At 37.2% G+C, this 14,393-nt stretch overlaps 1 protein-coding gene across 1 annotated transcript in view; it reads right to left on the reverse strand.

The window, feature by feature from the left end:
• Positions 1-1,002: 1,002 nt before the first annotated feature.
• The window catches only part of LOC139720201 (transient-receptor-potential-like protein), a 30,503-nt gene continuing 17,112 nt past the window's right edge, over positions 1,003-14,393 (reverse strand). Inside the window, exons 7-13 of the mRNA XM_071631564.1 lie at positions 14,152-14,288; positions 12,047-12,069; positions 10,500-10,639; positions 8,573-8,819; positions 5,817-6,012; positions 3,432-3,614; positions 1,003-1,113 (exon numbers count right to left, since the gene is read on the reverse strand). Of these exons, the coding sequence (XP_071487665.1) occupies positions 1,003-1,113; positions 3,432-3,614; positions 5,817-6,012; positions 8,573-8,819; positions 10,500-10,639; positions 12,047-12,069; positions 14,152-14,288 (1,037 nt within the window). The remainder of the gene's footprint in view (positions 1,114-3,431; positions 3,615-5,816; positions 6,013-8,572; positions 8,820-10,499; positions 10,640-12,046; positions 12,070-14,151; positions 14,289-14,393) is intronic.

The following is a 14,393-nucleotide window of genomic DNA, read 5'->3' on the forward strand; positions in this document are numbered from 1 at the left end:
ATCACTTCAGAAAAGTTATGGAATAATGTTTCACACAGAACGAAAAAAAATGTTTCGGCAAAGAATTCTTTCCAACTCTGCACCGCAAGTGTTATTGCAAGATAAAGATTGTCAAGTAATTCATTTTCTCTTGTATCTTATACATGCTGTCTGAACTTTTTTTTGTCATTTTCTTGATAAGAATAACATATCCGTGCTTTCCAAATCATCTGTAGTTTCAAGGTGCAGCTTTAACGCAAAACTTGCAATAAAAAAGGCGTAAGATAGCAAAGCATTGGAAAAAGAAAAACAGAACAAATGATTTATTGCGCTCTACCAATATATTTTGCCACTTAAGTAGGACATTGAAAAGCCAATAAGATTTTGGTTAGCATAAGAGTGTAAGTTTCATATCAAAGTACAGTGCGTATCAAAAAAAAAGGTAATCCAACTTTGGGGGCTACTATTACGTTATATGAATATCAGCTATTGAGAGCGCAACTAAGGTTGTGAGGAAAGGGGAACTCGTTTTCTTTCTGATGATACCTAATATTATGTTGACAAATGTCCAGCATGACTCAAAGCACACGAACTTTAAAGAAGACAATGACAAATGGCACTTTTTCCACTTTGTCAACATAATTAGGTATTATTGAAAATAAGGAGAGTTTTCCTTTCCTTACAACCCTCGTTGCGCTCTCAATACCTGCTATCTATAAAATAATAGCCCTCAAAAGTTGGATTACCTAAACTGGACAGCAAAAGAAAGCACCCACTTCTGTCGAAGGCCGCACACAAAAATTCACCCCCTAGAAATAGACAATTTTTGTACACAGGTGTGCTGCAATATCCATTAGTAATCACATACCCAATAGCAAGCAATTATCTTTATTAAAAATGACATGCACAGCATCTTGGTCACTGAATCAAAAGTCACAAAATGTAACAGAATGAGCCTTACAAGTTTTACGCAAAAGTCAATGTCACAGGACGAAAAAGAAAAGCAGTCACAAACATCAATTTTCAATAATGTGTATCATGTCCTCCTCGTGCCTGAACACAATCCAGGCATCTCTGACGCATACTCTGGACAAGCTGTCCGGCGTAGTCCTGGGGAAGTTCCGTCCATTCCTCCTGCAGAGTTTGGATCAATGTTTGCCAATTGACAGGAGGCTGTTCCCTTAATTGCTGTTCATTTGTCAGACGTGACATAATTTTCCTGATGGAAGCTTGTACAGACCAGAGTAAAGTAGCGTCCAGTCTAAAGAGCTAACTGATTTTATTCTGAGAATTAGCATAATCAGGAAGGATAGCATCCCTAAATACAGAATACACTCATTAACATCATTTTGACAAATTGTTAAAAAATTTTGTCCATTCAGGGGCCATTTTTGCATGATGGAAAGTGCTTTTGTGTTGGACTTTTGATACACTGACCAAGATGCTGATCATGTCAAGTTCTTCTTTGTTATGAAGACATTCACTTGCTTATTTGCATGTGATTAGTAAGGGGCATTGTAGCACACCTGTGTACAAAAATTGTTTATTTCTAGGGGGTGAATCACTTGTGTGCGGCCTTTGACAGAAGTGTATGGGTACTTTCTTTTGCTGTCCAGTGTATTTGTGATACGCACTGTATAAAATGCTCATACTTTGCGTGTGCACGCATACACTATACATACGTGTTTGCGTTAAAGAGTATAGTTGTCGGTTTTCCTTCCCAGTAAATCACTGCAGAGCTATTAATAAAAGGCACAAGTTTTGTTGAAAAGTAGCAAATTTTTCTGTCGTCATTTTCTAAAAATATACGTGAGTTAATGTATATGTTTATGCATAATATGTTTGGCACGAACAACGTATGTACATATACATATACATGTACAATGATAGTACAGGAACCAATCAAATCATATCAAATCAAATCAAATCAAGTTGGTGTCAATGTTTGGCACGTACTATCTTACTACATAAACTCTTCATGATACATCTCCCGTATGCAGACGGAAATGAGGATTTTGAAGTGTATGTTGAGAGCTGTGAAGACCCACTTATTTATAATGTCCTTTGTCTGAATTGCCGTGACCATCAAGGGAATTTTATTTCTTGTGATGTCGCGACGATCCTTCCAACATGACAGATTTATTTAAGAGGCCGATCCTTAACACTTTTGAAACTACATCTTGAAAACACAAGAGTGACGTATAGGCGAGTTGGTTTCCACTTTTAATGAGACATAAAATTATCTGAATCATTACGTGAGATAGATTTTGTGTGAGGATGCATGTGTTCGTGCCATCAGCGCAGAAATTATCTGTATGTGTTTATATGTTATGAATATGTGATTATGAATATAAGACCCTCCTTGTCTCTGTGTGAATTCTCTTATAATAGTGAGGTTCACATCTAGATCCCTTTACCTTAAGGTTTTCAAAACTTGAAGTTTTGTAAACTACGATAGTCCCCTAGGGAACTAAACTCCAAGTTAGTGTAGATGTAGACGCACGTAGTTTTGAAAACTACAATAAAACCTTAAGGCGAAGACACCACGAGAACACCATAAGATTTCTTAGGGTTTTGCCGTAGTTTCGTCGTGGTTTTGGGAATGCCCCCCCACAGAGCGCTAAAACTACGACAAATATGAACGGATGTAAATAAGCACTGAATTGATCAATGTTTTAGTAGTCGATGTTGCATCAGTTGCAATGAAAACATCTCGACGGAAGAATTCATGAATTTGAATAACAAAGCAGTACCCGCTGCATGCTATAAGGATTAAAACCAACACTTGCTGTCGGGCGAAAGCTCGGTGGTCTAGTGGAGATGACGCCTGTCCGGTGATCAGGAGGTCGTAGGTTCGAATCCTGCTCGAGTATGTACGCCCATGATTTTTTATCATGGCTACTACTAAAACACTGGTCAATTCAGTGCTTATTTACGTCGATGTAGGGCAATTTGTCAATCAGTTGCAAATGTGAACGGAGTTTTGTTAACCACGACGCTCTCGCTTGTAGTTTTGAGTGACCTTTTACGGGCGCCCTTTATTTTCTATCGTAGTTAGCATTAACTTGAAGTTTAGCTAACTGCATGTAGGTGTGAACGGCATCGAAGTTTTGTCGTGGGTAAGGGAAGGAATCTTTACGATCGTAGTTAGTATAACTTGAAGTTTTGGGATAGGTGTAGACATGGCTAATGTAAGTTTAAAGCGTGTGTGTGTATGCGCGCGCGCTCGCATTTTTCAATATACTGCACTGCCTGCATTGCCCCCCCCCCCCCCCAATTTTTAAAAACGCGGGACCGGCCTTGCGTAGTGCATGAACGCGATGAAAAATATAATATGAAAATAGTCTTTTTCTTTTCTTGACTGTGATTGTAATGATCATTCCCTTCCCTCAGTCGATAAATATTACTCGGAATTTTTATCCAAATTTACATAATCCTTGCCATACACTTACCGGCGTCCATGTTTTGGCTTTGCGCTTGCGCAGTCCTTTCAAGGCGCGCACACCCTTTTGCACCCAGAGGCCGATCCGCGGCGTAATGTTGAACGGTGGCGGCAGCCCCCCGTCGGTCATGCGCTGGTCGAACTCGAGCATCATACGGGTCCGTGCAAAATGCCACTCCATTCGAGCTTGCTCCTGCAACGGAAACAAAATTGAGAAGGCCATTGACACCGTACATCCAATTTCCTAATCCCTTTCTTTTTATTCATGTTGTTGTAATCATGTCTTTATTGATAAGTAAAACAAAGGACATGTTGACACATATACCAGGTCCATGGTCCTATTCTGGACACATGGCAGGTAATGACACACTAACAAATACTTACACAGTGAATAAATAAGAATGTAGCTGTATTCGCAACAGATTTGTTAGGTTGACAACAATTACACAAAATTAATTAATCATCGTACATTTCCTCATGCAGCACACATACACTGCAATTACCAATGACTCATTTCATTATTTTGTCCAGGTTGCACCATCACATTTTCTAACTGATCAAGTGAAATACGAATATATATATTATCATGTCCGCTATAATTTTAAATATGCATTTCCAAGTATTCACGTGGCAATCCAATTTTATTAATTTATACACTTTTGGGGGATAAGTGCCAAATGTCATTCCAATAAATCATTTAAGTTAGCTTATTCATTTAGTTAGTTCCTTATCTATTTCTTAATGTGTTTATTCATTCAAATGTATCTAATCCTAATGTATTATTCATTAAATTTTGTCACTTACATATTATCATACTCTTTCTGTCCACACAATGTACATTCTGTATGTGTTCATCTACGTATGATGTATATTCAGGGTTACTCATCATTCACGGTATACTCACTGATACATGTTCTAATAATGATCTATTATGGAACCCTATACATACCAGACATATAGTGTTACAAAGACACACGCATAAACATGAGAAATGACAGTAATGCATTTTCTGGATTTACAGCTTTATATAAACAGAGTGTATTTAGACAGATGGTATCCATGACTGACTAGACTTCCTTTCTTCGTCTGCCTTTCTTTCTCTCACCTTTTATTCTCTGTACACTTAAAGACGGATGTGTGTGTGTGTGTGTGTGTATGTGCCAACAAATTAAGCCAAGTCTATATCTTTGCTTTTGTTAAGTGATGAATTATGATACCTATATGTGTTATTTCAATTGGACTGATCTTGTGTATGCTTTGGTCCATCATGTCACAGCAAGTGTTGGTTGAATGTATTTCACTTCATTTTGGTTTTGAGGGCTCCATCATCTACAAGCACATAACTGTTTCTTAGGAATCCCGGCAGCTATTTGTTTCTTTGTAATGACTTGTATATTGTTCTACAACTGTGTATTTTGCCAAATAAATGAAATGAAATGAAAAAATGAGCAAATAATATAATGACGTTCAGAGAAGAACATAAGTCGCAATTCTATACTCAGAGCATCAATATGACTGAGAACTAGGCCTATGGGAATATGAAAGCCATCAGATATTCACCAAGAATAATACATGTGCCACTTCAATGGAAAGGTTAAGATATATGCAAGACAGCATATGAAAGATGTGTAGGTCAGATGATTTCAGAAAAGGCTAAAAAATAGGAGTATTAGTAAATACACATATTCTTTGGCTTTCAACGAGGTGACACGAGGCAAAACACTCTGTCCCTCGGAAAGAACATAAAATGGAGGTCCCGTGTGTGATAGAGTCACAACTCATGCACGTAAAATATCCCGCTTTATTCATTCATCGCAAAGAGCAGGATGTTCAACCCGGTGAAGTGGTCCCACCTCACATCCAACTGGACCCCATGGAAGACCAGCTTAACGTAGCTGAATATGGGCTATCCAGCCATCTTACCAGATGGAAATGAACAAACAAACACGAACGTCACCGGAGCCATTAAAGTTAATGAGAGTTGACATTGATAATGCTCGTATTTCTCGTGTGATTCCCTAAATGCCATATTGACAAAAGAGAGTATAGTTTCAGTTGTTGCTTTTTTTTTGGATGTATTCTTATCGTTTGTCTTGTAAAACATGATTACTATTTTGTTACCCTGTAAATCAGTGGCTCCATTATGAAAAAGCGAACTGACAGGATCGACCTCGTCGCCCTGTTTCTCCGTAGAAAGTCCAGATTTACTTTTTCACCAAGAGCGCACATCCATCGCGCGTAAGGTTTACCGATCCTTTGTAAACTATTGATTACGGTGCAAGAACTTCCTGCCATAACCATTTCTCCTTCATTTTTGAGGGGCAATTCCTACGTGTATATCGGCTTCAAGGACATGATGGTGACACTGTTAGTACGCAAAAGGAATTTCGCTTACCTCAACTCGAGAATAAGTGTTGCTCAACATGGCGATGAGGGCGTTCATCATTATGGTAATGGACAGCAGCAAGTAAACACCGAAGAGAAACAAACCCACGTCACGTGTTAACCACAGGTTTGGCGGGAGCGCGAAATTGGACACATTGCTTTCGCCGTAGAGGGCCCAGAAGAAGACGACAATCGAGTGGCCTATACTGAAATAAGCCAGGATGCGAAGGTTAAGAATGAGTTATAAAAAAAGTATTGTTATACTACTACTACTCCTACTACTACTACTACTACTACTACTACTACTACTACTACTATACTATTACTACACTTAAAGGACAAGTCTACCTTTATAGACATGTGGATCGAGTGAATGCAGCATTATTGGTATAACACATCAGTGAGAATTTGAGGAAAATTGGTCAATCCGTTTAAAAGTTATGATTTTTTTTAAAAGTTTATGCTTAGTCACTGCTGGATGAGAAGACTATGCTATAGCTTGTGATGTCACATGTGTACAACGATATAAAAAATATAAAGAAAATCAACATACTTTCACTTATCTCGCATAATAAAAGAACACTTGACTTGCCTCTTTCAAAAGGCAGGGGGAATAATATTACCCTGAACATGCGTCAGTGACAAGTCGATAAAATGTGCACTTTTTACCAAAAATAAAATTTTGTGAAGTTCTCTTTATATTTTCTTTATATCCTTGCACGCATGTGACATCACACACTGTAGTAGTCTTCTTATCAAGCAGTGACTGGGCAGATACTTTAAAAGTTCATAACTTTTGAACGGATTGTCCGATTTTCCTCAAACTTTCATTGATGTCTTCTATCAATATTGCTGCTTTCACTCAATCCACATCTATATGAAGGTGGACTTGTCCTTTAATTACATCTATTACTTCTCTCTCTCTCTCTGTCTCTATACATATAATTGCGAAAACTTTGAGCAAAGAAAATGGGTTTTCATCGGGATTCGAACCCGAGACCTCCCGATTACTAGACCGGTGCTCTACCGACTGAGCTATTGAAAGCCCTAGATCGGTGTTCGTCCCAAACCCTTAACTCTCTTTGCTCGTGTGGTCAGAAGCTATAGTGTGTGTATGTGTGCTACACACACACACATTAACCTGACATAAACCCAAATGATGTAAATCAACTTTGGAATAAATGTGAGGGATCGCCGAAGCGATGCAGCTTTTTGTAATATATTTTGAAACAAGGAAGGAAAAACTGACCAGAAACAATAATTGTAATAATACATAGCGAAAACTTTGAGCATATATATATTCATCTATTCATGTAAAAGAGCTGTTATCATGCAGCTATGAGAACCTGAAGTGACGTCACTTTCCATTTCAAAGAAGTGTTGGAGTCATAATAACACAGTTTGAACAAGAATTCATTATTTGTTTGTCAAAATCGTATTGGCCATTTTTTTAAAATGATTTCTTATTCGAATTTCGTTCACAACCACAAAGTTCACATTCCCAAAAGCAGAACAAAGCATTATACGAAGATAAACAACGTTATACACAAACATTGTACAATGATAATATGATATATTAATCTTACAAATCGTTCATTATGACTCATTTGATCAAAAACGAAATCTGTCTTTTTAACACACATAATAAATTCTAACAAAATGCACACAAAAGTAAACACGCACTATAATCACAAAACACACACACACACACACACATACACACACACTCACTCACAATGCTTAAATATTTACAAGTATATCCAAGTCGCAAAAACATTTTATAGTAATGATACCAGAACACATTTTGAAACCCATACAAAATTGCAAATTTGTCAAAATGCATAGTTATCTGCGGTAAACGTATTTTCGGGAATTTCTTACGGTCAGTTGAGTGTGCTCGAAATGAAAGAAAAAAATATTATTATGATTACAATATCAGTATATAAAAGCAATAGTGATAAAAAGGTAATGATAATGATGTGAATGATAATGCAGAAAAAAGGAAAATATGAAAGAGCATTGTGGTAATAAAGAGATAGAGATAAACATTGGTCATAGCACGATGTCACCCATCTGCTTTGATAATTTCTTGGTTTCTTTCGAAAACAGTATTGTCTGGAAAGCAGTAAATTACAGGTATGAATCCCATTGGTTCCCTTTCCCCGACATGTTTGTTGAAATATACATCAGCATTTGCGATCTCACAAATATATTTGTACAGTGGGAGACAACTAAGAAAAACCTGTCATAAATTATCACAACAATGTTTGATTGTTTGTTTGTTTGTTTGTTTTATTTCCGTATCAAAAATGATCAGCATATTCCATAGAGTATTAAGAAAAATGTTTTACATTAAATGTAATTCTATATGTACATCTAATATAAAGGTTATGAATAAAAAAACATTCGGAGAGTAGCCAATTTTCAAGTAGTGACAATGATTGTCACTTCTGGTAACCGTGGGCCCCTGTAATATTGTTTGTTGTAGTTACAATGACAATAACGGTGTCTTATCGAATGAATTGAATTTATATCTATTGTTACTTTATTGGTCTATACCCTTACAGTCCAAGAGAGAAATTGCAAAACCTGGGTCATGGGGGGCGTTTTAGGTGAACCATCACCTCCAAGGATGCGGAAGCCTCGGAGGATTCGAACCCAAGATTCCTACAATAGGACCTTCCGAGCCTAAACCACAGTACCACAATGCCGCGAGGAGAGAAGAGAGTAAATAAGAGAAAGAAATCAAAGAACTTGCGTGCTCACTTGTCAAATGAGGACGTCTCGCACCCCGACGAGATTTTGTTGAGCTCGCACATCGACCAATACTCCGTGGCCACGGCGGCGTAAAGCTGGGTGAAACCCAGGCCAAACGCCCCCAGCACGATGGCGAAGAGACAGCTGAAGCGAAGCATGTCCGACATGATGGCTGCGAACGAGATCAGGACCGGACCAACGAACTCGAAGGAGACGATTGGGTGGAGGAGGCGAAGGCATGAGAAGATGTTGGCCACTTCAAGAAAAAGAAAAGAAAAGAAAATAGTTCTATGATTTGCTCGACAGCACAAGTTTACTTCAAAGAAAAAGAAAAACCATCAGGTCTCTAGTTCCGAATCACTAACTTCGATATGGCAAATTTGTGACTGAATAAATAGCCGTTTATCGCTTATTTTCATTGTAATCATCATTTCTAGTGCTTTTATTTGAGACTGGACTGACTATTTATTTCAATTCCTTATTGCATAGTTGACGCTTCTAGTTTACCTCTAAAACCATTATCATTAACGCAAATTAACAATTCTTGCGTCGAGATATTTGTATTGCTATACTGATAGACAAATTACAATTCATGGACATACATGCACGCTGATTATTGAGTGTTTGCGTATAGCCATAATACAAATCACGGGCCATACATAATCGAATGGGATTCGAACCCATGACCTCCTCATTGCTACACAGGCGTCGTATCCATTAGACTACCAAGCTTTCCCATATATGCACAACGATTGTAGCCGCGGCTGGTGACATCATTCATATTCAAATTAAGAATGTTACATTAAAGAAAGTACATAAGTTCAAATTTTGTCAAATAGATTAAAAGTAAGGGAGTTATGATAATATAAATTTCGCTAAATTTTGCACAAAAAAGGTACTTGAACAGTTGATATGAATATGTAAATGCGTTAGCCGATGATGCATCACCTCACAACTTTCCATTGATCGTGGATATACACACACACGCACACACACAAAAGAAATGACGAAAATTCAGGATTTTTTTTTACTGCTACAAAAGTGTAAAACATTGTGTTTTCCTGGTTGAGTAACTAAAATAATGATCAGTCGTAACCAGTCAAATTTTAGACTTGAGTATAGAATGCATTTGAACGAATAATTGGAAATTTCAATATTTATGCACACACTATATTGCAAGATGTGTAGGGATGACGTCACATTTGGATGGCACCATCAATTTATGTTATTTTTCTTTTAATGTGTCTACGATGTATGTATGTATTTCGTGATGTATGTTATAGTATGTGTAGGGCCTCTGAGAATAACAGTGTTTAGCCACTGACAGAGCTACCCTACTGAAACAAAACAAACAAATAAATAAATAAATAAATTCACTTTTTGCATATTTATATCTACTGAATGAGAACGATTAAGTAATACATGTATCAGCGAATCTTCACAATTTTATAACTTCCTAAAATTTTCATCCGACTTTGATCAAAATTAAATGTTTGTCGTCGTGCCTAGAATATCTTACTCCGTTTTCTCATGCTATCTCTCAGCTGGTCTGGAATTAGTCTTTAAGTTAATTGCAGAGAGAAATTGGTCGTATGAATACTAGGTTCACCCCTATTACCGCTTTCAAACCATTTTTTTTTTCATTTCGTATTTCATTGCATTTCCATATCCATTTACTAAGACATGAATAACCACAAAGTTACAGCGACGATTTGTACAAGCAAGTGAAATGGCAAGTGGGATAGTACAAGGAAGTACATGCAAATGTACTTCATGTACTTCAGACAAAAAGGTTATTGTCGATCTCTGTATATTATGAACATAATGTACGTATATACACACCTGCACATACATGTACATAATTACACCGAAATATAAACAAAATCTTTGTAGAATAACGCAAACTGCAGCAGCACGGAGTTTACATCGTGCTCACCAGCGAAGCAGATCTCGGCGACCAGCTGTGGGTCAAACGTGCGCCAGGCTATGCGGCTGACTTCATACTTGGTGTAAGTGAGCTTCACCGGCAGAGAGACACGGCTTGTCTGCATGGAGACGACCGTGTCGTTCTGGAAGCTATGATAGATGTAAAAAAGAGAGATATCATAAATAAATAAATAAATAAATAAATGAATATATATATATATATATATATATATATATATATATATATATATACATATATATATATATATATATATATATATATATATATATATATATATATGTTGATAAGGTAGTCCACGTGTTGGCAAGATAAAAAGATAAGTAACAAAGCTGCAACAAAGTTCATGCTGTATTCACCAACGGTTTATTTCTTCACACAAATTTTCGAGCGTCTCGCCGCCCTTTCAACACTTGAGAAAGGGCGGCGAGACGCTCGAAAATTTGTGTGAAGAAATAAACCGTTGGTGAATACAGCATGAACTTTGTTGCAGCTTTGTTACTTATCTTTATATATATATATATATATATATGTGTGTGTGTGTGTATGTATATAAACATTGTAGTTGTTCCGCGTATTGGCAGTACTAGAAATAGCAATAATAAAGTCACAACAGAGGAATGCAGGGAATGCATTAATAGCCAATCTTGATTTAATCCCTGAAGAAGAGGAAGGTTCCTCGAAAATTCGGATTATTCATTAAATCAAGATTGGCTATTAATGCATTTCCTGCATTCCTCTGTTGTGACTTTATTATTGCTATTTTGTGTATGTATATATATATAGAGAGAGAGAGAGAGGGAGAGAGAGAGTTTTATATATATATATATATATATATATATATATGTATATATATATATATGTATATTATATACATACACACACACATACATACATACATACATACATAATGTAGGGCCTATTAATGCAGCAAACAAGCTTTTCACGAGTATTCTACTGCCTACCCGCATGGCGGGTGAATACAGCTGTAGAGATCATCAAACTGTTCGCCATGCATGCATGTCACAGACCGTCACAGCAAGTTTGACTGTATGATATAGGCCTACGAAAGTACATCATCAGTGTTGTGACGTCACATCTGTATCTATAAGAAAGTGTATGAACTGCTCAACTTCCTTAATTGCATCACATATCATTCCAAAATAATGGTAACTAGGTTCTGATAATTATCAAAACATGACATAATACTGTCTTAGAACCATTGTAACTATTCTAACATGTCATGCATGTACCACAGTCCTCACGGGCAGGAATGAGGGGGATAAGATAATCGGCTTTAGAAATAAGAAACATGACATTGTACTTGACAGTCACATACACTCTGTGGCTTCAAAACGTGAGACATTTGATATTTGAAGCATGCGTATGTATACGCCTTTATTTCACTCGTGGATAAATCTATACGGTACATGTGCTTTTGATCACGTCTTTGTGACGACATGATACCAGAGTGTAATTAAACCTGTCACAGTGACTATGCAATGGAAACTTTTCTGGATGCCTCAAATGATACTCACGTGTACCATATCATGTTGGTGGACTGAAAGATAATGGGGAAAATGGTGAAATTAGATTACGAGAGAGTTTTATCATGATTGTGAGATCATGGACACTTCTAAGTGAGAAAATACTTCAGATTTTTTTTCTTCTCTGGTTTAAATGAATAAAAAATCAAAAAAATCTTGATAACCTTTCCGTGGCAATCCGCTAAAGTTCGTCGATTAGTGCTAGTAGGGGGGAAATGATGACGGTATTCGTTTCGACTATTGTAAGCTTGATATACCATAACTTTCAACATTAAACTTCAAGTTGAAGTTGAAGTTCAAGTTGATTTATTTCACGTCCAACAAACAAATAATTAGAAATACAAAGAAACGCTCATATACACAGACGTCATGAAATCAGTACCACAATGCGATGAATAGAATAACATTGTAAAAGAGATACAGGTACTTTATCAACAGAGATACAAATAACTGTTACATCACTGTGGTAAATGCATAAACAATATTGCTGGAAATGGAGGGGACTGCTAAAAAGCAGAGCTTGTAGAATACAGTCCCCTCTTAATGTTACGTCTTAAACTTAACCCTAACTAGGCCGGGCTATTTAGGTAGATGATAGAGCCGGGGGGGGGGGGGGCTGGGAGCCCCCCCCCCCCCCTCCAGATCTCGGCCGTCGACCGCGCGATCGCGACGAAAATTGGCACACACATTGCCTATGGTGTAATCTAAAGTACCATGAAGTTAATTTTTTTCAAAAATTATCATTTACACTAAATTATGCTAATTTCTGCATAATGATGCATGAAATCAAACAATTTGGTATAAATCACTAAATAAAGTTCAAAACAGGCACATTTTTGTGTAAATATTCTTTTTAGTGTCCTTAGCAAATGTAAGCGAAAAAAATTGCACAATCAGAAAAAATTTCCTAAGTATATTATTGTTTTTTGAATTTCTTATGTATTTCCTTGTTTTTTCGACTTTATGTTTTTCATTGTTTTTTCGATGAAATTTGTCCGCAACATTGCTCCGAACAAGAAAATATGTTATTAATTGATTTTAATCAATAAACCCCCCAAATAATCATGCTTTTATGAAATTTGCCTGTAAACACAGTTTGCATTGAAATTGTACACGAATTCACGTTTTTGAGCAATTTTTGGTCTGACATGCACGTGCATATTTATGTGCAACTTTGGAACCGCGCGCCCGGGCATCGCAAATTTGGTGTCAAAAGATGCGGGAGACTCGAAAGAAAAAAGTCATGAAACGTCGCAGTGATAGCTTCTCGCGATAGCGATACATCGCGCGAAACGTCGAGGGGGGGGGGGGGCGCCTCGGAGGCCCCCCCCCCCCGGCCTAGTTAGGGTTAAGACGGAGGCCCCCCCCCCCCCCCCCCCCCCCTCGGCCTAGTTAGGGTTAAGACGTAACATTTCATGATAATATGGACGTTAATAATTTTTACTCTCTCGCAGACATGATGATCACGCTCTAATACTCCTGAAATGCTCTAGTCTTCTATTGGTGAAAACATACAGACAAATACGAAAAGAGTTAAAAGATTAAACCGTTTCATGTTTTCTTAATTGCCCGGAAATAGCGCGATTCTCTAAGAATCTGCAGCTTGCCGGTTTGGTATTCGACTACATTCGACTTCAGAATAGTGAACAGTTAGATATACCAGGATTTGAGCCTTGGGCACAATAAAAAATTGCGGGTTTTTTGTTGTTGTTGTTGTTGTTGTTGTTGAAAAACTGGAAACTTCAAAATTTTATGTACAAACTATATGGTGAGTTGCGAGGAGATGACATGCTCACTTTGTCATTTTCATATTCATATTGACCTTTCAAGAACTGTATGTTTCATGAAAAATTAGCGAATCTTCAAAATTTAATGTCATAACCTCCTCACTTTTTCACTCGATCGATTTTGATCAAACTTTTGCCGTTGAACTCGTAATATTTTACTCTTTCTTATCAAACTATTATAACTTATATTTGGACTGTATTTCCCCTTTGAGCAGATCCTTAGAATTGTGCAATCCATTGACGGCCACCACAGGGTAAGATGATTATTATCTTGAGTAAAAACACGTCGAATGTTGAACTAATACATACGCAGTAGATGCTGAAAGTGGTGAGGATGTAAATCCAATAGAGGGCGATAGACGCTACGTCCAGTAAATGCCACTTGAAGAAGATGTATTTCTTGAATCCCTTGTGATATATCTTATTGACATGGTGCCAGGTCAGTCCTGATGAAATACAAAGTAATTACAATAACAACAGCTTAAAGGTATTGTTTACCATTGGGAGCGGTGATTTAAAAATGTTCGAGTTATCACATTTGATGCATGTGT

Source organism: Diadema antillarum, unplaced genomic scaffold (genome assembly GCF_040938485.1).
Source record: "Diadema antillarum isolate AM-2024a unplaced genomic scaffold, OU_Dant_1.0 scf00000123, whole genome shotgun sequence".
In the NCBI taxonomy this organism is placed as follows: Eukaryota; Metazoa; Echinodermata; class Echinoidea; order Diadematoida; family Diadematidae; genus Diadema; species Diadema antillarum.